Source organism: Diprion similis, chromosome 9 (assembly GCF_021155765.1).
Source record: "Diprion similis isolate iyDipSimi1 chromosome 9, iyDipSimi1.1, whole genome shotgun sequence".
NCBI classification, from domain to species: Eukaryota; Metazoa; Arthropoda; class Insecta; order Hymenoptera; family Diprionidae; genus Diprion; species Diprion similis.
This window is the reverse complement of record NC_060113.1, coordinates 462,287-486,869: the sequence shown is the minus strand read 5'-3', so window position 1 is coordinate 486,869 and position 24,583 is coordinate 462,287. Positions and strand designations below refer to the sequence as shown.

At 39.0% G+C, this 24,583-nt stretch overlaps 2 protein-coding genes across 6 annotated transcripts; both read left to right on the top strand.

Moving 5' to 3' along the window:
- The first annotated feature begins 1,155 nt into the window (after positions 1 to 1,155).
- Positions 1,156 to 17,396, top strand: LOC124410565 (TNF receptor-associated factor 4). Of its 3 annotated transcripts, none has more exons than XM_046889044.1 (6): positions 1,156 to 1,270; positions 14,302 to 14,406; positions 14,625 to 14,786; positions 15,046 to 15,363; positions 15,524 to 15,784; positions 15,899 to 17,396. In XM_046889044.1, exons 2-6 carry the CDS (start codon positions 14,335 to 14,337, stop codon positions 16,250 to 16,252), a joined length of 1,167 nt encoding a protein of 388 aa, XP_046745000.1. In that variant the 5' UTR covers positions 1,156 to 1,270; positions 14,302 to 14,334; the 3' UTR covers positions 16,253 to 17,396. The 3 variants fall into 3 exon arrangements, with proteins under 3 accessions (XP_046745000.1, XP_046745001.1, XP_046744999.1); XM_046889043.1 differs by lacking the exon at positions 1,156 to 1,270 and adding an exon at positions 7,420 to 8,087; XM_046889045.1 differs by lacking the exons at positions 1,156 to 1,270; positions 15,524 to 15,784 and adding an exon at positions 7,419 to 8,087.
- Positions 17,397 to 18,572: 1,176 nt separating this feature from the next.
- LOC124410542 (trafficking protein particle complex subunit 11) lies at positions 18,573 to 24,564 on the top strand. 3 transcript variants are annotated; one of them, XR_006929604.1, is made up of 21 exons: positions 18,573 to 18,649; positions 18,791 to 19,034; positions 19,148 to 19,317; positions 19,393 to 19,581; positions 19,686 to 19,859; positions 20,026 to 20,193; positions 20,325 to 20,529; positions 20,604 to 20,777; positions 20,872 to 20,950; positions 21,025 to 21,079; positions 21,162 to 21,369; positions 21,476 to 21,681; positions 21,773 to 22,078; positions 22,140 to 22,351; positions 22,475 to 22,617; positions 22,699 to 22,911; positions 23,396 to 23,556; positions 23,641 to 23,863; positions 24,008 to 24,164; positions 24,246 to 24,322; positions 24,421 to 24,453. XR_006929604.1 is itself a non-coding variant. In XM_046888999.1 (21 exons), exons 2-21 carry the CDS (start codon positions 18,843 to 18,845, stop codon positions 24,439 to 24,441), a joined length of 3,285 nt encoding a protein of 1,094 aa, XP_046744955.1. In that variant the 5' UTR covers positions 18,573 to 18,649; positions 18,791 to 18,842; the 3' UTR covers positions 24,442 to 24,564. The 3 variants fall into 3 exon arrangements, 1 of the variants encoding a protein (XP_046744955.1); XM_046888999.1 differs by having other exon boundaries at positions 24,008 to 24,116; positions 24,421 to 24,564; XR_006929605.1 differs by lacking the exon at positions 24,008 to 24,164 and having other exon boundaries at positions 24,421 to 24,540.
- Positions 24,565 to 24,583: the final 19 nt, after the last annotated feature.

Sequence of the window (24,583 nt, the reverse complement as noted above, 5' to 3'; positions counted from 1 at the left end):
ACTAATTTCAGGTTAACCGTATTATATGTAATAAACGAACATAGCTGCGTTGAAAATACGCGAGTCATTTGATTAAATATTTTTTCCCCATTTTCATGTCCAACGACCCTAGATCGATTCGAAAAATGCGTTGCATAGTTTATAACAAGACTATAGATTCACGCATCCTTCATGCCTTGGAGGAATCCCACGACGACGTTTTGTCGTCTATCAAATAAAATTACATCAATGGGAAACCGAAACGTTCTAATTATGCTTGTAAAACCTTCTACATTCGTATACCAAGTACGAATAAATATCATCCAAAGTCAAGTGTATTACAGGATGTGCGTAACACATGTCCCCCGAGTATAAATTGTACTGCAGTAGAATGAAATTGCAGCGTCGAAGGAACGGTAATGCACCTGATATTATAAGTACATACCTGCTTCGCAGGATTGGAGTACAATTCTGATGTTATAATTATAATGATAGAGGTAATAAGGTGGCAGCAGGTAGTGCAGGGACTAATTCTTAAACCCGAAGCAAGTCCCTACTGAACATCCACTTCTCTGAAAGAGCGTGGTTCCCTCTTGTTCCACCGTCCCCTTTGTCTCTGTCTCTGTCTCTGAAACTTCCTGTGTTCCGCCACGTTCACCTGTTCGCCACCTGCGTTATAACTATATGAACGAACCAACCAATCTACATGTATGTGTATAAATGCGGCATCGGTGTTGACGACGTCTCTCTGGGTACCCAGACTCTATACTCGTATAGGTGTACGTATAAGCGCACACACGACTTCACCTGCAAGTACACGACAGCTGTTGCACTGTCTATCCAGGATGTATCCGTATATGTGAGAGACCAAAGTCACGCAGCCAGTCGATCTCCGGCCATACTACCGTGCAACACGCGTTTCTCCTATAAACTTGTACAAATTTTATTATTTTGCTAAATTTTTTTCAAGTGATGAAGCTCAACGGTATTCCGCGTGATGATTGCAATTTTAATGATGCTAAAAATAGTCAATGAGATGATTTTCGACGCATATTCTTATACGAAAAAGACCATTCGTTTCTCGGTTTTCATTCAATCTCTAGATTGAAATGCCGGTGGTACTACGTTTTTGCATATCCAGTAAAGACGTCACGAGTGAATCCGAGGCGTTGTGACCTGATACAGTATAGCCGCAGACTCTAAATTCGTCAATTTCTTCCCATGTGGAGGTTTATTGCAATATCTTGCTTACACCAATACTTGCAACGATGTTGACCGGGTTTTTCACACGGTGAGTTTACAAAGACGTTTTGTTTAAATTTAAAACATAATACGTATGGGCTGATTATTCAGTTCTGGAGAACAGAGCAAAACGCGACAACAATATTACGCGTTGATGTTCATGGCCGGCGGGTAGTTAATTGTGATCGATTCAGCCATACAACAAATACAACATCACGTATCGTTTATTACTCCGGATTAAAGTCATATCCCAGAATCATCAGGCATGGATAATGAAACCTGGAAAATTCAGTCGTAAAAATTTCAAGACGTTGCGAAAATGTGCTGGGATGCTTGATCTAGGACACTAGAATAATAATGCAGAATCGAAGATTTTTGAAACTCTTCTATGATTGCATCAATTTTTTTTTTCATCACCGTCGTGAATCGTAATAAATAGTTATGTAAAATTGTTTCAATATACTTATAGTGATATCCTTGGAATGTTTATAGCTTATAGACCGTTTGTAATAATTACATTTCGGCATTAATGGCAAATGGTTGTGTTTAATTAAATTGCACAATGTACTCGATGGCGTAAGATCAATTCGAGATAGTATAATTTCGCAATGATTCACTTGGGCACACCGACTCACCTATGCCTATCTGCATCAGGGCTAAATACGAAAACGATTCTTGAATAATGGAAAAACGCATATTCGGAGGACGACAGCTGTCAGAACAGCCGGTGACGATCGTTTGCGGCTAATCATACTTACACCCTTGTACCTTTAACTTGGCATTATAGTATAATTATATCGTTGTTTATCGTAAATTTGACGCATACCTTCAGTCGATGAACTCTTCTACCTAGAATAGAAAACACGTGGCCTACACACTTGAAATACATCGGGGGCTTATAATTGACGATTGTGTATTCACAAGGCTAACAATAAGTTACGTGTACCTACATAAAATCGGTTCTGATTCGTACAAGAAATAGAATGAACAATTTTTTAATATTTGACATGAATTGCAGGTAATTGCATTCTTTGAATGCATTTTATTCTACCTACCTTACTATGTACAATTTGAAAACGTAACTTGTACGTAGGTATATACATTTGCCGCGGTGGGATGAGCAAGGCGAGACATACATGCACGTTTATGAATATAATGCATCTGGTCTCAATGTTATAGGGTTCAGAAACTATCCTCATACATATAACATACAATTCATTGGTATACGCCATACTGTGTAATAGATAGTCCGAAACACGAGACCGGAGACGTGGGATGAACGCGTACCGTCGATCCTTTCACTTCGCTGTGTAACACACACACACACACACACACACACACACACACACACACACACACACACACACGTGTCATGTGTGCCTATGTAACATCTTCGGCACGGGAAGCATGCTATTCTTTACATAGGATTCACGCTAAGACAGGCACGCATGTGCTTCGTTGGACTCGTGATCTCGTTCGTGATCCGCACGCGAGGAAGATCGTACGGAGCTTTTACTTTAATACTTGAACTCTGTGTTGTACCCTCATCGTTGATGAAATTATTGTTGCTCAGCGAGCGGAAAGTAAATTGATAAGTTTTCAGAATTTGCGGATGCCAAGCAGCAGCAGAACTTTCATAATATTTCTGTTCTAAAGTGCAAACTAGCAACATAACAATTGGATTGAATCTAACTGGCAAAGCAGACGAATCGTTGTTTTAAACGAAATTGAACTTTCTAGAAGACTTTGTTACATCAATGCCCCATTCCAGGTATCGTCTAGCAAGATGTATAATGCACCCTGCATGCAATATACATATTGTATAGTGATCCGACTATGTTTCTAATAGCGAAGCTTGGAATACATAAATAAATTTTAATAATAATGGTTAATAGTAAAAATCTCCTTTATTCGGTCGGGGAAGGGGATTGATTTTATTTCGGTATATAGGTATAATACACAATCGAGTTACGTAAAGTCTATAGATGGCAGAGATCGTGGTCAGATAATGTATAGTCTCTTAATTCGGTGAACCAAAATTATTATTATTATTCACATTTTTAACTTCTTACAGTGTTACACAGGAAATGCTACCGGAAGTATGGATCTACGGATCTACCAGACGTGCAGTGGCGCGTCGAGGTGGTTGGCCCTTCGCTGGTGTAACATTTATTTATACGTATTAAAGGTTCAGCCCACGCCGTGTAACGCTATCGTACAACACGTACGTTATTATCGTTTTGGTTAATTGATTGACGCTCATTTTCTTCTTCGCTTTTCAAAATTCGTATCGTTCCTGAAAACGATAGTAGGCGCGGTTCTATATGAAAACCTGTTCGAGCCGGACGCCTTCGAAATAAACGGTCTTCGATTTCCTGACTTCTAACGGACGCGGTTCGAAAGTGACCAAACCAAACTATGGAGTGACCTTCATGCGTCATTCGTTATTTCAGTTTTTCACGAACACTATGAACGCTCGAGCTATAATATTTGACGAATAACGGCCAACTGAAATACAACAATTTCCCTTTAAACCCTCAGATGCATAACAGACAAATTTCCTGTCATTGAATCATTCTGAACTTTGCACACACAATAACCACAAAATATCTTTGACCTTTGACTTTATTGTTTTAACATCCATAAAACTGTTAATAATTCAAGTTATGTGGGTAAAAGTAATATGGATCGGCACAGATAAGTGCATGTCCTTCCAACTTCCCTTGTCGGAGAGATGCTACTCGACAGGCGCCTCGCGTTTCCCGCGTACATATACCCACCTGATTGTGAGAGACACAGGCAGGTATATACGAAGTTTACGGGTTAGTCACCTTTCACTCGAGTCCGTCAGTGAGGAGGTTATTATACACCCGACGCACACAACTGCGGGACGAGCCTTAAGTAGTTAGTTACAGACAGGCAGCCCGTGATTTTTGCGCTATTCTCACGACTCAAGAATCCTACAATTGACCAAGTTTAGAGTTTCGCTCTGCGCAACTTCCGCTCTCGGCCATACGTTGCTTTAATTAACAGCTCGTGTCTTCCGCCGCCTGCATCAGGTCTATCGTCAAGAGGGCGTGTGGTTTACTGGTCTAGTATTCACTATACCTACGTTATAGACCTAACACATACACGCAACTATGTATACAGATATTCTACAGGGCGTGTGGCAGATGTGCAGCTCGCATGCCTCAGGAAATTTGGTTTTACATGAGGGCAGCTGGCTATTATACGGGCTCTGGTGTCCGTCGGACCCTTCGACGGACGGACACCCTCATCTTAAATTTTTAGACTGCTCATGCAGAACCTTTAAATTTTTTAAACATCGGCGAAGAAAATTGTTTCATTTTTTTTCAAAACTATTCTTGTTATCCGGTTATGTAGAAAATTTGAGTAGAGGATGGAACAGATTTTTTCATATATCCTCATTTCTGCATAGATTCGTGGTATAACGTGCGATTCTCATATACCTTTAAAATTCGTTGAAGATTCCGATAAAAAATGAGGTTTTGTTATGTTATAATTATACTTTATAAATGAAATTGAGGTGAAATCCTTAAGGAAAAAATCGGACTTCGATTGGCTAATTTGTTGGAATTTATAAAATTGTATATAATAGGGGAAAGTGTAGAGGTATAAATTAAAAAACCATAACTTTCGGAAATTTCAGTAGATATATTTAATGTATTCTTTTTATATGCTTTCATTTTATAGTTTTCTGTCACGTAGTAAACATCATATACACGTATATTTAAGCATAGATTACGAGGAAGACATCATGTGTTGGGAATTTGTCAAACTACATTAGCATTTTAGCAATGGTTTCTATGTAGGTATGTACACACACATCACACACAAACACCCACACATATATATATATTTTTCATCGCCACGATTATTTTCTAATTCTATGAACGACTCTAGCGGTAATACCAACCGTTTCTTTCATCATCGATATAATTCCTACGCGAAATAAAATGTCACGATAACAGTCTACCTACACTCAATATTAGTCCCATCAGGTTCCCAAGGCCAAGGAACGATAAAGAACGCGTTATTGGTAATTGAAAAACGTCGTCAGCCTTTGTAGGTATAAGGCATCTAAGAATAAGTAATTATTATTGTTTTGCGTTTGCTCGTAGTTTGACGATCGTTCATGCTAATCCCCGTCAACTACATCGTCTGCAGTGTATAGACACACCTACAACGAAACTATAGGAAAAGTACAGCTGGTGGACTAGAATCCTGAAAATGTGAGTGCGGGGCCCGGCTGATGTGATATACATAGGTTTGTCCGTTTATACGTGAAATGTCTGTCGACCAGATTGTGAGGAAAGGAGGGTTGCAGACTTGCAGCTGCCGCTGCGCGCGGAGCAGCTGCTTTCGGTTCAATATTATTTCATGCTCGTCACCCACTTCGGAGTAAGCTTCCTCCATCCAGTCTCGCTAAACAGCATCCAGGTGTTCGAAGGTATAACATTCTCGGTTCGAAATTTCGGTTTCTTTGTCCCCGAAAGATCCTCCAGCGGCAGATGATCCTTCACCCCAGGCTTCTTGCGACCGTCTCGCCCCCATCAATTTGCCTCTCCGCTCCTTCCTTGGTCTATTCCACGTCTACTCTGAACAGTGAATATACCGCTCTCCGGCTGCAGGTGAAACTATAATGGTATATAAGATTTCGTAGCACACGTGTACGATGGAAAATCGAAATATTTAATCAATCTATTGAGTCACGCATTATTATGCTGTGTCAACTTTTATAACTAAATGATATTTTATGGTTTTTGGGGTCACTGATTACGATTCTGATACCATATTTCAAAAATTCAACGTGGTGGCCGAAAATTTCCAATTTTACAGGTGGTAAGAATAATTACCACTATCCCTCAAAGAGTAAACTGAAACAAATTTTGCGTAGTTATTCGCTTATCGAAATCGTCTAAAGAAGGAAAGCCCAAGACGCGATAATCGTACGTCAAAAACTTGGGTTCAGTATCAAGACCAAACCGTTTGGCCCTATCATTAGTTCCGTGCGATAACCTTTGCGTAACCGCAGCGCGGTACGTGTTACCTTATAAAACACGTATAACCTAACGTGCTCACCTACAACTGAAGGTCGCAGGGCTGCTCAATATACCTATGTGCGTATAAATACTCGCGTGCTTATAATCAAAACCAAATGCCTGTACTTAGCAAGTGTTGAACGATAATACCACTTGCCGATGAGTTAGCCACCCGGTCCAGAGGAGTTGCGTGGCAATATAAGTACGCTCTCCGTGGCTCGCGACCGCTCTCGGGAGCGGTCATCATCAGGTATCGGGAGTCTGTTGTACCCACCTAACCTACCACCGATTCCCCAGTGGTACATGCGTGGAAGGGGGAAGGTCGAAGAAGGCCGCAGCTGCCCGGGTCGCACACTACCATCCCCCCTCCCCTACGCCTCTTCGCTCCGTATGTCTCACCGCCCGCGCGGGGTTATACCTATACCTATGCTGCATCCTCGATTTTACAAACCTACTACTTGTTGATCGAAGGGACAAAAAAGGAAACTACCGGTCACGTGTTCAGGGGGATGAACATCGTTAAAGAATAATTTCCCCTAGATTTTTGAAAATATTGTATATATTGTTTTCGTTCCAATTTTACGTCGTGTTTTTTATGTCCACAAGTGACGAGATTGTGTATTACGAATTTAAAACATGGAATATCTAGTAAATTTTTACTTGTATTTACAAGTACTCTAGGTAAAATAGCGATTTCTCTTTGTTTCGAGGGTTTAATTTTCCGTAGATTACAGGGGTTTGATTTTCGTACAGACGTTACTATATGCACGGGAGAACCATCGACAGATTAATCGCGCAAATCGCAGCAAGCCTGCGTACCTCAAGGCTGTCTCTTGGCATGTGCCACTTTGCCAATATCCTCCGATTCGCTCTCTCGGCCTCTCTCGAAGCCCGTCGTCTATCCTTCTCTCTCTCTCTCTCTCTCTCTCTCTCTCTCTCTCTCTCTCTCTCTCTCTACCGCTCACCCGTTTTCTCTCCCTCGTTTGGTGCATCTCGCTCCTAACTGACTGCCTGTGAAAGTCCGTCCTTATCGCACACGCGCGACCGTAGCCAATCACAGCTTCAAATTCCCCGAGGCGACGGTGTGCAGCTGTCTGTTCGTTCTCCGCACTCCTTGGCCCCGCGACGCTGGCTGCATCGGGCATCGGGCCGCTAGTCAGTCAATCGCAAAGCTTCTCGCTGCTCGGTCGATCCACGGTCTTACCGAGCCGTGATTGTGAACGTTAGATTTGCCTCGTCGCATATCGCGCGAGAACCGGATGAGACACGCGTTCAGGAAGTGAGGAACGCGTTGTTTTTGTTGTTGTCATCGTCGTCGTCGTCGTCGTCGAGGCTGTGGGCAGAATATCATTATCCGTTGAAATTGTGTTTGTGTTTCGTTTAAACGCCACTTGTTCACGTGTATGTATGGACGACGCGACGTACATTGTTGAGACGACAGATAGAACAAGGTTCACGGTATCCGCGAAGGAGGAGTGCTGTGTGAATAAGTGAATTCGGGTACGTGTATCTCGCACATCCTGAATGTGTAGTACAAAGTAAGACTCGTGAATAACAGGGTGAACGCCCGGGGCGACGAGGTGACGATCCTACCTCGAGATTCGTAACTCTTATTAACAGTTTGCAAAAATGGTTCGTGGCCTTACTCAATGGACGAAGACCCTCAGTTTTCCGGCGAGGGTGTCACCCCAGAGACCCTCGAAGGAGGCGAAGGTCTTTCAAGTCAGCCCCAGCGCGAGTCCAACGACTCCACCGAGTCCGATCGGCGATAACATCGACAAACCAGCTGTCATCAACGAAGAGGTGAGAGAGGATCATTGTCACTTTTTGTCGTCCAAAATTGTGCTTCTTTATATATATATATATATATATATATATATGCTTTTATTGTATGTACATACATACATACTTCTATTGTACTCTTTCTCTCGGTCTCTTTCCGTCGTTGTTGACGCGTCGTCATCGACTACGGAAGTACGAACCACAGTGAACCACAGTGTGAGTCTAAGGGCACATAAATTACGTGATAGGTATAAACGGAATATGAACTTTTTATTCAAGCATCGATCAACAGCGTAAATTGGTTGACGGAATTCTTAACTCCTTTTTACGTTCTGCCTGCTGCGCGTGGTGGAATCTCATATTTTTCTTTCACCGAGGGAGAGCAAAAGGTGAAAGATATCGCGGCTGACTCCTCCAACAAACTTTTGCAACGCACCTCGCGCGAATAAATTTAGATATCTAGTTTAAATTAGAAAATAAGTTTTAATTCCAATATCTCAACACAGTGATGACCACACGACGTAGACGACTAAGTGTGCTGCACTAGATCGTACAGTTATTCTATTCTCGTCAATACTCGTTTCACTTTCAGTGTTTTACTTGTGTTGCTCATTGAATTCCAAATGACTCGACTTCATTGTTGTCAGCTTATCAGCTACACTGTACCTTTGATTTGTTTGGAAGCATGTATGTGGACTAAAACTTTTATCGGAATTTTAACACGACGTAGAGCAAGAGATAAAATTTGTCATTCCTAGGCGTGAGCAGATACATCATATTTCTCTCCGTCTTTCATTCTTCCGACACCGAGTTAACGGACATGCGCGTTTTTCGCACATCACTCTGTCTCACTTGATTTTGCATTCATGCGAAACAAATTTTCACCTTCGTAGCCTTCAGAATCCTGGTGAAAATAAGGCGTCAACGAGTTGTGAGGATGTGTAAAGTGCTCCGAATAAGTGTGTAAAATATTCGAAAATGGGCTAATTCACATTTCCGTCATGCTTCTCCTCAGATTCTGCGCGCTATATTTTTATTAGGGATCAAAAAAAGCATAACATGCTATAAGCTAGTCTTCTGAGTGTACAACAATCGTGGCAGATTTCTTCCGAAAAAAGTCGTGTAGTTTCGCCAGAAAGGGTCTCATTTTTCTGTAATAAGTTTACAGGAATTGAATCGCAGGACTGAGCTGACTGGCTATTGTCCTTTATTATTATGCGATCCAATTACATGCCGCAAAACCAACCAATTATAATACGATTCGGAGTAGATTATTAGGTCAGTTTCCACATACATCACATCAAAGTCCGTCCGTTTTAATTCATATACATGGATAAATGTATATACCATACAAATCTTGACGAACATTGTGTCGACTATACAGACTTGAATAGGGTACTTTTTAATTTCATAAACCATTTACATACACCATCGCGATTCAATTTCTAGATTTTAGAAAAATTGCTGGCGTTCTACGTAGGTCAATAATTTCTTCTTATAAACAAGATGATCCCAATTAAATCGAAGAACGTGTAAACGTATAAGGGAAACAACGCATGAAGGATCCCACGAGGACGGAAACCGCAGACCACTGCCGAGGCGTTACAGGACACGCGGTATTTACGTACATAAACATCTACTATCATTTTTTCTTCAATTTTCGAAAGATGAACTCCGACTGTTCAGCATAAAGTTCCGCAGTAATCCGCGATCATGTCGGTTGAGCACAATCTTCTCTCGGCATATTTTCAATTCGGCGTCGCTGTATGAAATTACAAGAATGTAACGGACAACTCGATGTATTCACGAGTATACATATGTATGCGATATACGCGCTATAAGTGTAGAGAGGAATAATAGTCTGTTCAGGTATGCGAAGTTGAATAAAAGCACGAGGTCTGATTATTTTATTATTCATTTATTTTATTATTCGGTTCGGTGTCGAGCGATTTATCGACTAAAACAATACAATTACAGGATAAACGTAAATTAAAATCACTATCAAACATGCGTAATTTCTTATGATATGTGAGAATGAAGTTAGTCACATTACTGCAACAATGCATGTTTAGAAGTAATCGTTACTCTTCGCACCTTCGAGATCGTCTGAAATTTGCTAAACGATGATAAACGAATCATACAGATATATTTTTAAAAACCAACTTCTTGAAAGTCATTCAGAAATTGCACAGTAATGATTCTTGCCCCCCTCATGTTTCGTAATCTTAAAGTTACTAACTTCAGCCTCGTTATGATCTTTGCGTTGTATTATATGAACATACATACATACATACATACATACATACAACGAGCGCACACCCCGGTCAAGCGAATGTGTACGAACCGATGCGAAACAACTAGAGGTAGGAAAAAAAAAGGTGCAACAACAAAACGAAAGGGCTGCGACCGGCTTTTACGCTCGCCTCAGGATCAACCGCGGTGTGGTGTGTTGCCTCCGTCCCCTGCCCTGCCCTGCCTTGCCCTGTCCTTGCGTAGCCTCGCCTTCCCTGCTTGTCTCAACTCGCCTGCTGGCTGGCTGGCTGGCTGCTTGCCGGTTATCCTCGGTCGGCGGAAGCGTGGGAACCGAGCGCAACGGATGGCCTCGGCTACTTCCGAGACAGTTCGGACTCCTCCGCCTCGGGATGCGAAACTTTTACGCATGGTTAGGGATGTTGCCGGCGCGCGAGGACGACGCGACGGACCGATGAATCGACTCTATGCTGGAGGGCCCTATACCTTACAATTGGACAAGACTCGCGTGCGGTGCGTTGCGTTTCTGCAGATTGAAAATATCCTGAGACGTTTTTTTTTTTACTTGAGGGGGGGGGGGGGGGGGGGCTTGGAAACAAGTGAGGGTGAAGTTAGTAACTATATGTTTAGGAAAAATCATTAGTCAAAATTTTGCAAAATACCTTGAACTCCTTCTTATTTGGTTGCTAACTCTGGCTGCTAGCTTCAGATTCATGAAATCGAATCGTAAAGCGTTGAAAAAAATTGAACGAAGGAAAATTTACACAGAAGTAACTGAATCTAAATCTAAACTAAGTATAAGCTGTTATCTTAACCTAGACCCGACGGAATAGAAAGCGGGAAAAAAGAAATGAGTTGCACAGGATTGACTAGAAAACTAATACAGGGATAGTAGTATAAAGGTATGAAGACACTGGCCCCTTTGTAATTCGTTGACATTAACTTATTTTAGCAACTGGAAACAGGTATAGGCAAGGTATTGTTAGTATTGGTTAAGACTGTTATTTATTTTATTTCATCAGGATGGTTAAGCTATTTGTGGTGACCCTCCTTCGGAAAACTATTTTGATTATTGAGATTAGAAACTTCCCTGGTGAAAATGATTTCTACGAGTTTTAAGGGAAATTGGGAATATTGTACAAAAAATTGTTTTCGCGCGAAATTGTAAATGTGCATAGTTTCTCATAAAAACTTGTATATTTTGATGTTGAATTTTGATTTTTTTTTAGCAAAAAATTTGCAATATCTTTAATTTTTTATGACGGTAAACAATTCTTTACGAAAAACTATGCATAGTTAAAATTTTGTCCCAGGTAATACGAAACGCTTCAATTTCTGTAAAAAATCGTAATAGTAGAAATTTTCACTAGGGTTGAGAATGTACACTCATACACTGAAAATCAACTTTGACACATCGGGTCTAATCTAATAACCCTAGAAAATATTTACCGTAGACCAGCTTTACCACAAATGGCCGTGAATGAATCACTGTGGAATTTTACTAAAGCTTTTCGTGTCAACCTTTAATATTTCAGATAGGTATTATCTGTTCTCATACCTCTCGCTTCGCTCCCTTCTCTTCGTTTATTTCGTTCATTTCGTACCATTATTGTTTTCTACTTTATTTTATCATATTATTTTGATGAAAAAATCATTCAGCTTCCTTCATTCGTTCATCTATTCAGTCTCTATCTTGGTTTACGATTAGTCGGTTAATGGCTGTATAGGTATGTCTCCTATTTAGTTCTTCAAACGATATTCCACAAGGAACACCTTGCATTCGAAAATTCGAGTAAGATTCACACTTGATCCACGAATCCGGTATTTACATCCTTATGGTATGACCATAGGCATGGGGATAGATGTATTCGTTCCCCGGATAAAGTGGAACGCGAAGATTGTGTCCGTTATTTTGCCGTGACGTCACACAACAGACGGCACCGGCACCTTGTAACCGCTGTAACTAACTGCCTCAAGCGACGGGTGATGTCACGAAAAACTCTCAACGACGGGCGACTCTTGCGTGGTCTTTTTCTAGTTTACGAATCGTTATGTTTTTACTATGTGCAGATCATAGGTACCAAGGTATGCGTTGCGCTACCTTAGGACAATTCGAATCCTCTTCATTATACCCAACCCTTGACTATACGCGACATAAAGCTTCTCTTTATCATGCCTTCCGTACGTATAAAGTACTAACTAAACCACCTCAATTAAGGAATTGTCTCTGTATGGAGATGCATAGAAGTGTGTAATTACGGTCAGTTCGTTTATGGACGATTTCTATACTCTACATGTGAACATTTGTTTAATGCCTCTGTTAATACGAGGTTGAAGTTAGTAACGAATCGTAACGAAACATTGGAGAAAAAATCCCTATTTTCTTAATTTTACTAGGATTTTGGAGGAGCTAAGATTTCGAGATCACGGACTTCGAGATGTGAGAGTGTTTTGTTTTATTGTGGTTTACCGAGTTTTAGACAATTCCAAAATGGCGAAATAACGGTTTTACCCCGACATGAATAGTTACGATAACGTTACTAACTTCAATATTATCTGTCAGTACACATCATTGATTTGTACTTGATGTAGTTTCCGTATTTCCATTCAATCCCTCTTCGTTTTCATTTCATTTTGGAAACGCAGAAACGTAGAAAGTTCATTTGTCGAATTAACCTCGTCTATATTAATGTTCACTTTCGTTATTATAAGCCACGATATTTCTCATCATCGAATGTCATATTGAAAGTGAAATGAGAGGACATTAAACGAATATGACTACTGATAATTCAAGTCAATCACCGAAGTGGCTGTGGCAGCTTACTCTCGAATCTTATACGGCGCTCGTTGTTTTTAACTGCAATGCCATTTTTTTGTTGTTTTTTTATACAAATTTTGGTCAGTACACCAACTCTATTTTGAATTCCATTGCACCCTACGTACTACAGTTTAATAATAAATCATTTGGTGTGCCAGATGTCTTTGAAATATGTGCGAGCAGGTAGGTCGGTAGGTGGGTTGGTGTTGTAACATTAAATTATCGAAAGCTAAACGACGCACAGCTCTCGGCTGCTCACAAAAAGGCTGGTAGTTTGTGTATGTATTATATACATTGTACAAACTTACACAAAACTTAGCGTAACTTTATGGTGTAAGTATTGTAACGTACACTTAGACCTCCGAAAATATATCTTTTCTCCCCCACGAAGGGTTGTGGCCGCTGCGTTACGCGTTTAGCTACACATTTTTGTTAGTCACTCGAGACTACTGTACACGTGCGAGCGCTCTCCTTAATGCTGCCTCCTACCTTAGGCTTCCTGCATCGAAGTACATTATTGCAGTGCTATTTTTGAAATCTTTCGAGCGCCGCACAAGACTCTTTCGGTATACCTACCCATAATATGCCTCCTTACTTTCTGTCCTCGCATTCTATACGCTGCAGCAACCGCTACAGTACAAAACGCTTCTGGTGTTGATCATCCTTATAACGTGCCTCAAAAATAACGTGCTTTGTACACGATTTCTTTTTTTACTTTTATCTTTCTTGGTTTTTTTTATTACTGTTAATTTTTTTTGTTTCTTTTTACAACAGACCGCGTTTCTATAAAACTAGTCACCAACTGATGTATTTAACTCGCATTCGATATTTCGTAATGTAGCAGTTTCTTAAAAATCTGGTTGGTTATTATCTGCAGCTACTTCATAGATCTATAAAAGCGAGAAAAAAATTAGTCAGGTAGAAGTTGGGAAATTGTGCCGTTTCAACGTTGGTCGTTAACTCGACACTGTGCATATATAGGTATACAGCCATTTAAATGTATAGATATGTACTTAGATATGTGCTTCTATGGTCCGACAGAGAATCGCGAACTATTTATTGAAATAAACATCACATCATTTTATATAACATTGTAAGTAATATATTATTCGATACAAATATCAGTGATAATAATGTCGGTCTTCAACACTTGTTGTTTTTTTTCAGAGTTTTCAAGACTTGGAAGCTGAGAAGGCAATAATGGGGTCGATAGTTTATTGCATTCATCACAAAGACGGCTGCAAATGGTCAGATGAACTTAGAAAGCTAAAAGTGAGTTTTTTTTATTACGTTAATAATAATACTATTGAATTTTTGTTCTCGATCACCGATTCAGTTGCGATGTGTATATGCGATGCAGAATCTTGACTAACTTTGCAAAAATTCTCTCGTGATTGTATCGTAATTTTTCTAAGCCTGACTCGTTTCTTCTTCTAATGCAGAACTTACAAAAATGTAGAAATCTAACGGCTGAATCTGATCTGTTTCAGGCTCACTTGAACACGTGTAAACATGACGCTATACCATGCAGTAACAAATGTGGGGCAATGATTCCGCGGGTTCTAATGGAGGACCATCTCAAATACACGTGTGCCCAGCGACGGGCCAGGTGCGACTTTTGTGCTAAGGAATTTACTGGTCATACCCTTGAGGTAAGGATAATTATTGTATATTTCGGATACTTACTGATTCCCGGAAGCTCAGACCCTTTCTAGATATAACTGTTCGTTTCTGGACTAACGTTCGGATTTCAGTTCTACATCTAACTCATAAATAGAATTACCTGCATGTCAAATAAATTACAGAGCCACAGGCTTTTGTTCCTTTTTTCAAACTTATTTGCGTTGTCGATGATTGAAACTATTACATTGTTACATTAGTATTATAATTTTCCAAATTTCATTCTTACAGAAACACAGTGGTACTTGCGGCTATGAGCCACTATATTGCGAGAACAAGTGTGGCATGAAAGTGCAGAGAAGGCATCTAAGTCAGCATAAATTAGGTGAATGCGCAAAGAGGCTGGTAGCCTGCCGTTACTGTAACAAGGAATTCGTATTTGATACTCTTGGTGCACATCACGCAAAGTGTGGTCGTTTTCCTGTTGCTTGTCCCCATCGATGTGAGACAGCAGTGTTGCCCAGGGAGGATCTCGAAGTTCACCTGAAGGACCATTGCACAACGCATCTACTTTCGTGCACCTTCAAAGATGCTGGGTGCCGTTTCAAGGTAGACAATGTTCATATTAAGGCTTAGATAACCGTAACTTTGCCTGCAAGTCCACATACTCTAGGGAGTAAAGTTTTTGAAATACTTCTCAGTTTTTTATAAGACACGCTGTATTTGTCTTGTTACAATTATATTGATCCTTTTTTCAATATCTTGACAGGGTAATAGATTTTCTTTGGATAAACATCTTGAAGAATCGACAAAAATGCACTTGAGCTTGATGTGCAGTGTTGTTACGAAGCAACAGCATCAAATTACTAGTCTGAAGTCGGCGATCAGTAAATTATCACTTAATTACACCGGTACACTGATATGGAAGATATCCGACTACACCGCAAAAATGTCTGAAGCGAAGGTCAAAGAAGGCATGGAGCTAGTTAGTCCACCTTTTTATACTAGTCAATATGGGTATAAATTGCAGGTAACAAACATTTTTTGTTCTGTAAATCTCAAATCCTTATGGATTCGTTTTGAAGAATAGAAAAGATGTATTTTTTCGTGAAGCTAACATGTTTTTTATTTTGATTTCTGGCAGGCATCTGTTTTCTTAAACGGGAATGGAACCGGCGAAGGAAGCCACATTTCTATATACATCAAGATTTTGCCAGGGGAATATGATGCTTTGTTGCGCTGGCCTTTTTCCCACAGCGTCTCTTTTACGATGTTCGATCAAACAGTCGTCGCAGAGAAGGCGTGCAACATCGTAGAAAGCTTTATACCTGATCCAACCTGGAAAAATTTTCAGAGACCTAGTCGTGAGCCTGATTCCCTAGGCTTTGGTTTTCCTAGGTTCGTATCTCATGAGATGGTGAAAAAACGACATTTTGTCAAAGATGACACGATGTTTATCAGAGTGAAAGTTGATCCTAGTAAAATAGTCGCCGTTTGATTCAGTATGGAGATAATCACAAGGGTTTCGGCTAGGATTATTCAGTTTTTGCAGTCTACCTACACAATGCCCGTAACATATCTGGTAACGTGCAGGTTTGCATAACTCGGAACATCTTTTATGTTACCTGCGTCTTTATTTCACAGAGACACAAGTTTTTGAGCCATCGATTACCAATGAACTTGTATCCTTACTCTTTGATATTTTCAGTAACCCACTGAAATGTAACATGCGATATCGGAGTTATGGAAGTACGGCATATTTTTTCTAAACAAGTTGACAAGTCATAAAACCGGTTCTGGAGGTGATTTTTTACACTCATCTAATTTTTCTCTTTGTCTCTGTTTCACGACGTAGAATAATTTATTGACTTTGCTGTCAATACCACTGATCCGATATTATTCCAAGTTGCAAATTGGTAAATGTGTGATTATTTGAGATTGGATCTTTTCTTCCAGAATTTTCTGCTCTGTACAATTGATTTTTGTTCTTTAATGGCGCTGTATACAGCATTTACCCTTCGTTGATACCGGTCCCACCAGTATGTTCTTTGCCATGGCTCATACATATACATACCTAGGATATTTGGAGCTTACGAGCCGTATAGTACCTCGATAAGTATATTTATAATTGCGCTTATTGGTAATTTGTTCATACGTATGAATATTCTATAAAGTCGTGCATGCATTTACTTTTGAAATACTTTTATACGTTCTGTAACAAATAAGTGGCCTTATGTGTTGAACAAGAAACACTTGAAAGTAAGAAGTAAAATCAAAGATTAATCAAATTTACACCATGAATATCTCTTAAGATGGACAACTTACATCCATGCTAAAGGCCAGCTCGCAATGGTTGACGCATGGCATAAAGTTGCCTGAGGTTGGTTGACTAGCCCACTTTAAGCGATATTTACGGTACTCATGTATGTACCTAAAGCATAAGTAAGTATGTAAATATTGTGAAATAAACTTGGTATGAGACAAGTGACGAATGTATGAATAGATCTAAATATGTGTAAATATATTTTTAATTATTAGTTGTATTGAGAAAATGTGATTACTATGCTAGTGATTGTGTGTGTTGGAAAATTGATACAAATTGTAATAATAAAGACCGTGATTAAGCATTTATAAACTAATAATTCGGATCTTAATTGTATTTAATGAAAAGACCTACCGGATAGACCAGACTTAAGTTTAATGAAAGTTGATGACGATTCATAAAGAATTCAGATGTTGTCGATGTGAGATTTTAATTATGATAATAATAGATAGAAGCTTTTTTGGAAAGTGGAAATGTCGACGAACAATTTTTTGAATTGAAGGAATTTTGGTATAAGGAGTAATTTTTCAACTCTTAAGTTTTTATAGATGAACGCAGTGACTTGGACTCATTTTCCAACACCGGTTTTCGAAATCCATTCTTGAAAAAGCGTTAAAAACTATAATGGACGTAGTTCGAAACGTGTGCTAGCATGTGCAACATTTCGGAACGATCCTTCCGTAACTAGAATGAATATGCGCGATTTGATATTTCGGAAGGGAGGTACCAAAAGTGATATCTTGTATCCGATTCTCAAATACAGTTATCTCATTCTAATTCGTTTTTTTTTTTTTTTTTTTTTCAATAAATGTAAGAAGGTTGAAGTCCACACACGCCAACGTTACCTGCAGGCTAAAAAAATCTCCACATCTCGACACCACTGATATCTATTCTGACCTTGACACTGATGCCGGTGAAGCAATTCGATATATGTATATCCAATTTTTCATTTCGGAACATTCCGAAACGTCGCACGTGCTAGCACACATTTCGAAATGCGTTTAAACTGTAGGTGTAAGTAAGTATGTAACGCTGTACAACATACATACTACTAATTGACAAGGTTGTAATCAGGGTTGCCTGCAATGAGGCGTCTCAATTTCTGCCGGCGAGGCTGCCATCTATGTCATAAGGGCCGTCCATGTAAAACTACTTTGCCCTCAATCCAATATCTGAATTACTCCCATACATCCGCAAATTGTAATGCCGTGAGAAAAGTGAATTTTAAAGTTATTCAGAAACATATTTTTTTCATTTTATGTCAGAGTTGACCGATTTGGGAGTTGACACAATCAATTCATCGCGGATTAGAGATTCGTTATTACTATTATAAACCTTTCGCCAACGTTTGCGCGCACTGATCACTGGCAGCAACCGTCTGTCACCGACGTGTTTCACATACTTATTCCGCCCCCTCCGCCCTGACGCCTAAGCTGTCATTTTTTGAACCTTCTGTCACTCAAAGTAACGTCATTACTAGTGATACCAGCTGAAAGGCTTAAGAAAAAGTGGAAATTGTCATATCTTGCATGACCGTGGACTGCAGTGTACGCACAAACCATTCTCAGATAGGTTAGAAATATATTTTCATAAGTGTGCCTATTCAGGCTAACCTCAATTGAAATGTCAAACCGATGATTTGATAACGGTTGTAATCCATAACTTATTTCGACTTTTAAATTAAGATATGTAACTCGTGTGATTTTACAATAGATTCTACTTGGAGCGTCTGTCCTGTTATTCCGATTTCTTGCCCTTCGATTCCATGTCAGAACTACCTGCAGAATTGACAGCGAAGCCCTTGGCTTTAATCGGCGTTACGGGATTGGATACAGTAAACAATGCGATTCACCGTTTGATTTGGGATGCTTTTAGCAATAATCGCCGGCCAGACAGTGCAGCTGTTCAATTTAAACTATTAAGCAATGCACATGAATTTCCAACCGTTAAACCAAAGGTCTGTTGACATTAGATCACTCTTCGATAAAATAACTCATTCAATTTATGTCACTAATAATTTGTGCCCTTCAATTGAGTGCTTTGACTAATAATTATCGATGTCCGCTGTAGCGTAACTCCTACGAATGGTACATACCTAAAGGGATATTGAAACGGAATTGGATGAATAAATATCTGAATGACATACCGTCCGTTGTTGTAATATTTTATGATTTGGATTGGAATGATTCTATGTGGAATGAAAAGAAGATCGAATGTGCGTCAAGAGTTCAATCCTTAAGGTACTTATGTCAAATTATTTATTTTGTTACTAATCAAAATATTTCTAAGTACAACAAATTTTCAATCAATAATAGAGCTGCTATCGAGGGTAGAAGTACGAAGATTGCTGTAGTTCTAGTACAGCATGGAGCACCGCCACAACCAGGAGCTGAAGACGCCGCAACAACTGAGCGTGCCACAGCTTTATGTGCTGCATGTGAATTGCCAGCTAAATCGTTATATGTCTTACCTCATGGCGATCACTTGTTGGGTTATACTCTGAGGTATAGTTGCTCGAAATAATAAAGTGTAATTTCTGTTGGTCGTTTGCTCAGACTTTGTTGGCTCAACAGGTTTGAATAGGACTAATGATAATCCATACCTTTAGGTTGGAAAATGCCTTCTATGATTTGGCACAAAATTTCTATCACCTGGAAGCCCGCATCGTAAAAAATCACAGAGATCACCTGAACAAGACAACGCACCAATACTTATTTGTCCGGCATCAGTTTAAAATGGGATTTCTAAATGAATTGAAACAGGATCAGCATATGGCTCACAAGTAAGTTGTCAGTATTTTCCATATGATTTTTCAGTCTGGACATCTAATCATCACTTGTAAAAAAAAAAAAAACAAGTTTGTCGAGGATCTCGAATTATAGATAACACTTTTATATTCAAACACATGAATGAATACTTTCTAATCATGCGTGTGTTTTATTTCACAGACATTATCAGTTGGCGTACAATAATTTACTCGATATACGAATGGTGGACACAAATGCTCTGGAAATAAAGACTGTCGCAAGCTTCATAAATTACAAACTGTGTCGTCTAATGTTCAACTTAAATCTTCCCCGTGATGCTATTTCGCAGTTTAGAGCTCACACAGATCGGTATTCATAACTTTTTAATAAAGATATGTACATGTACGAATATCCTTCACCAATTACTGTAAATCTCGGTACCAGAAAGTTTATTGTATTTAAAGAGTACTTCGCAACTCAAATTCCATATATCATTACAGTTTCAAATTGAAAGTTGGTCCCAAAGAGCTAATGTTTGAACATCACGCGTGGATGTCAGGACAATTCTCCACGTTTGCAGAATTATTTGATGAAGCCATCAGGCAAGGTCTTCCTGCTGTTCAAACTCAGCATCCAGGATACTACTTTCAGCTGGCAGCTCAGCATGCTACTCTGCGGCAAACCGCGTGTAGAGATCTTTGCAAAGTGAGTGAATTTTGTATTTGGTTTATATTATTTCGTCTACGAAGAATCTCAACCTGTATTTGATTATGATTCAGGATGTTAATGAGTACCCCGAACCTGATCCCTTGGCAGGCCAAGAAAAACTTGAATATTACGGTCAGAGACCATGGCGTCCAGGAAAATTGAGTGCCGAGCCCGCAGACATGGCACGGGAAGCAGCGGCTATTCAAGCTTTACAACACAAAGAGAAGACTACTGTTAATCATTCTGTAAGTCAATTAATTACTCAGGAAAGCTGAGAGGAAATATTATGATGCGGTGGTAAATAGGCAGCAGAAATAGATGTTTATACCTTATTTTCAGATGATAATCATCGGTCTTTTAGGACATGCAATTTCCCAGTTTAAAACTTATCGATGTCCAAGAATGCGTCGTCATTTAGGTTTGAATGCCATTCAAACTTTATGCAAATATATTAATTTGATAATCATCGGCTTTAAAGAATTAATGTTTCAGTTGTACAAATGGCTGACGAGTATTACAATTCTCGAGATTATGGGAAAGCACTCACGTAAGTTTATACGACTGCCTTTGGGGTCTTATGCAAGTGAATTCAACAGTAGAATAAATCCTCGAATTTTTTGTTCTATTAGACTGTTGATGCATATGCTATGGGATTATCGAGGTGAACGATGGCCAGGGCTGTTGACAGATATTTTGACAAAAGCTTTGCGGGCAGCGTATCTATCCACGAGCTTGCAAGACTACCTCACGTTAGCCTTAGAGGCACTGGGTCCAACATCTTGCCTTCCAAAAGATCATCAAGTTGCAATATGTGCCAATATATCAAATATATTGCAGGTAATTGATCACAGAATGTTGCCAAAGATACCGGTTCTGGCAATATTCATTTTTTTTTTTCGGTGAAAACTATGGCTTATACCTAATTATTCCAACGTATTTTTAGAAACACATTCCCAACCCTGAACCACATCTACCAGAAACAACTGCGGCCTTGGCAATAGAAAAGTGGAATATTGTCGTGAATAAATCAGAACCATTCATTATTACAATTGATGCCAATAATATGGCAACATTTATGGAGGTTAAAGCTAGATTCACGCAAAAAACGTACACAGTAAGATCAAATGTGACAATTGAAGTATTTATTAGGTAATTTCATTATCTAGTCTGACGCAAATTAATGTTTATCTGAATTCATGTTTGGTACAGTACTAAAGCTTTGACATTCTCGTCTCATTAGGAATCTCTACCATCAAAGTATGGAGTTTTCCAAAGTATCCGTAACTGTTAACAGTCCTGGTTACAGTTCAGAATTTGCAGTAGGCGATGTCCAAGAGAAGCCAGTGATATTTCAAGGGAAAGAAACTAAAAAATTTCTGTGCCAATTTCAAGCGCGGCAACAAGATGTTAGCAATGAAATTCAGATCAGTACGATTTCTTTGTACCTGGGTAGCGACAGCAATCGTTGCTTGATCATGCGATTTTCGGCTCTCGGCGGGGAGAACAATATTTTTGATCGAACATATCCTGAAATACAACAAATCCGGTAAGCAAAATGTCTACAACTAGCTTATGAAAATATTTTTACAAAATTATTGATTGTACAGTGGTAATGTTCTTGAATTCGACAATATGAGACCTGTAGTAAGCGCAGAAATTGAACAGGAAGAATCGAGTATAAAAATAGTAGCCGACTCAGCTACTCCTGGTCTACTAGGCGAATGGCTTCCTATCGATATAACTTTATCTACTTGTGAGCCAGTTGCAAGTGCACGATTATCTATCGTTTTGGTTTCGGATGGAGGCAATGATCAGTCTAGTATGTATTTTCAACCTAATTCAGTTACTTGAAACTTGCAATTAATTATGTAATTTTCAATTCAAAAGAACCTCGTACTATCAGTTCACCGCCATTTATTATTATGAATTTACTGTAATATAGCTGAATTGAGTTTGTCAACGAATATCAAGCAAGAGGCAGGACCCATAACAGTGGATATTCCAGTGATTGAGAAGGATCAAGCGATACATAAAGTATTTTATATACGAGCCCACAGTATTGGAAATCGGAATATTACCATGAAGGTATAATTTTAGTTTTATTAGATTGCGACATACAAACTAAAGTGAAATTATACAATACTTAAAGCTGCTTTTGCTCGACAGGTTGATTACTCTACTGTTGAGGAAGTGAAATATTCAAGAGAAATCACCTACAATCTACCAATAGTGAAACCATTTGATATCACAACACAATTCTACACAACGTTGTTTGAACCAATTAGTAAAGGCTTCATTTACGAACCATTTATCATGATGCCGAATGTAATTTGCTCAGCCCCATCTCCTATTACAATTATTGGCACATCCATTGAACTGGTAACTTGATGAATTTACTCATATTATCAAAGTACAATAATCTTGTTGCCCCTATAGACAAATTCAACACTGACAAACAGTACGAGGGTAAATTTAAATATCAGAAAATAGATGAATCATAATATTAAATTTTCATAGGCGTAAAAATTCCCTTTATGGAATTTCAAAGTATAAAATTGTCAAAATAAATAAAAACATCTCGTATACAAGGGCATATGCCGTTAATCTCTAATAACTAAATAAATAAATTAAAAAAATTTTGAAAACAAAATCATTAAGACCAGAATTTTGACGATTCTTTTTTGGAGTTTTCCATACTTTACCTTTCTGGATTTTGAATTTTCTCTATTTCGACTCTACACTTTAAAATTCTATAAAATGTATTTTTTCAAAAGATCAATACTGTGACTCGTCTATTTTTTTTATAATCTTTCTACATTTTTTCTCTCGCCCTAATATGAAATTAGAAATATTTTTCACTTAGGGTGATTCAATGCAAAGGGAAGACGAAGAAGTCCAGGAATCTGCTTTATCTGGAATCACGTTATGCGATGGCGAAGCTGGGTCAGAAGCGTACTGTGTTATTCCGAAGGCAGGCAGCGAACAGCCGGCCAGCACCGGTGTATATACGATCCAGTGGAGAAGGTACGCTGAATTGAAATGAAACAACACCAAGGATAAGTCCAGTCTATACCCCGCTGTTGCCTATAGATATATTTCGCTTTTCAGAGCCAACAGTTTGACAGACTTAATGACAAGTAGCAGTGTAACACTGTCACCTCTATGGATCGAAGAAACACCGGTTGGATTGGTGGCAAAATTGCCTGCACATGGTTCAGTTCGAACCCCACTTTGCGTTTCCTACTATCTCCGTAATTATTCCGATTATATGATTACCTTACAGCTGATAATGGAAGCCAGTGATGCTTTCATGTTTGCTGGACAAAAGCAGGTAAATTATTTTGCTGCTTAGCCATATGCTAAGTCTAATCTGTTCATAGAAAAATAATTTATAATATTTACAATCAGAATCAGGTGACTAATTAATTTCATACAAATAACTAAGCTCCCTTGTCTTGTGTTTTATTTTCTACAGGTAGACGTTTGCATATTGCCCCATGGAGAGCGGAAGATTGAGTGGGTGCTACGCCCGTTAGTAGCTGGCTCAGTAGCCCTGCCCATGTTAACCTTGGCTATTCCTGCTGGTGCTTATATTTATAATAATAATTGACTGTTGTCAACACAGATTAGTAGCATGCTAACAAAGAATGCGGTCATTTCAGTTGATTGAATAAAATGTGATTTCACGTAATAATTTATTTTTTATTTTCTAGAAGATGATCATAAGGTGAGCAGGAGCCGACTTGTTGAAATGCTTGAACGGTCGTTACCAAGTCACATTTATATAATGGTGAGTTTAAATAAGCAGTAATTATAAATTGGTATTATGAGAAACATGAGGTCTATACTATAATTTTGTTAACTAAAAAATATGAATGATTCTTGCAGCCTCAATCACAGAGTGTATAGGAAACTGTCGGTATTTGCTGTATTAGCAAAATTGGTGGTATAGAATGGAAAAGAAGATGTAATGTCTCATTTAGTAGTCTATTACATAATCAAAAATATTTATACATACTGTACTATATACATAATACGGACACGTAACTTT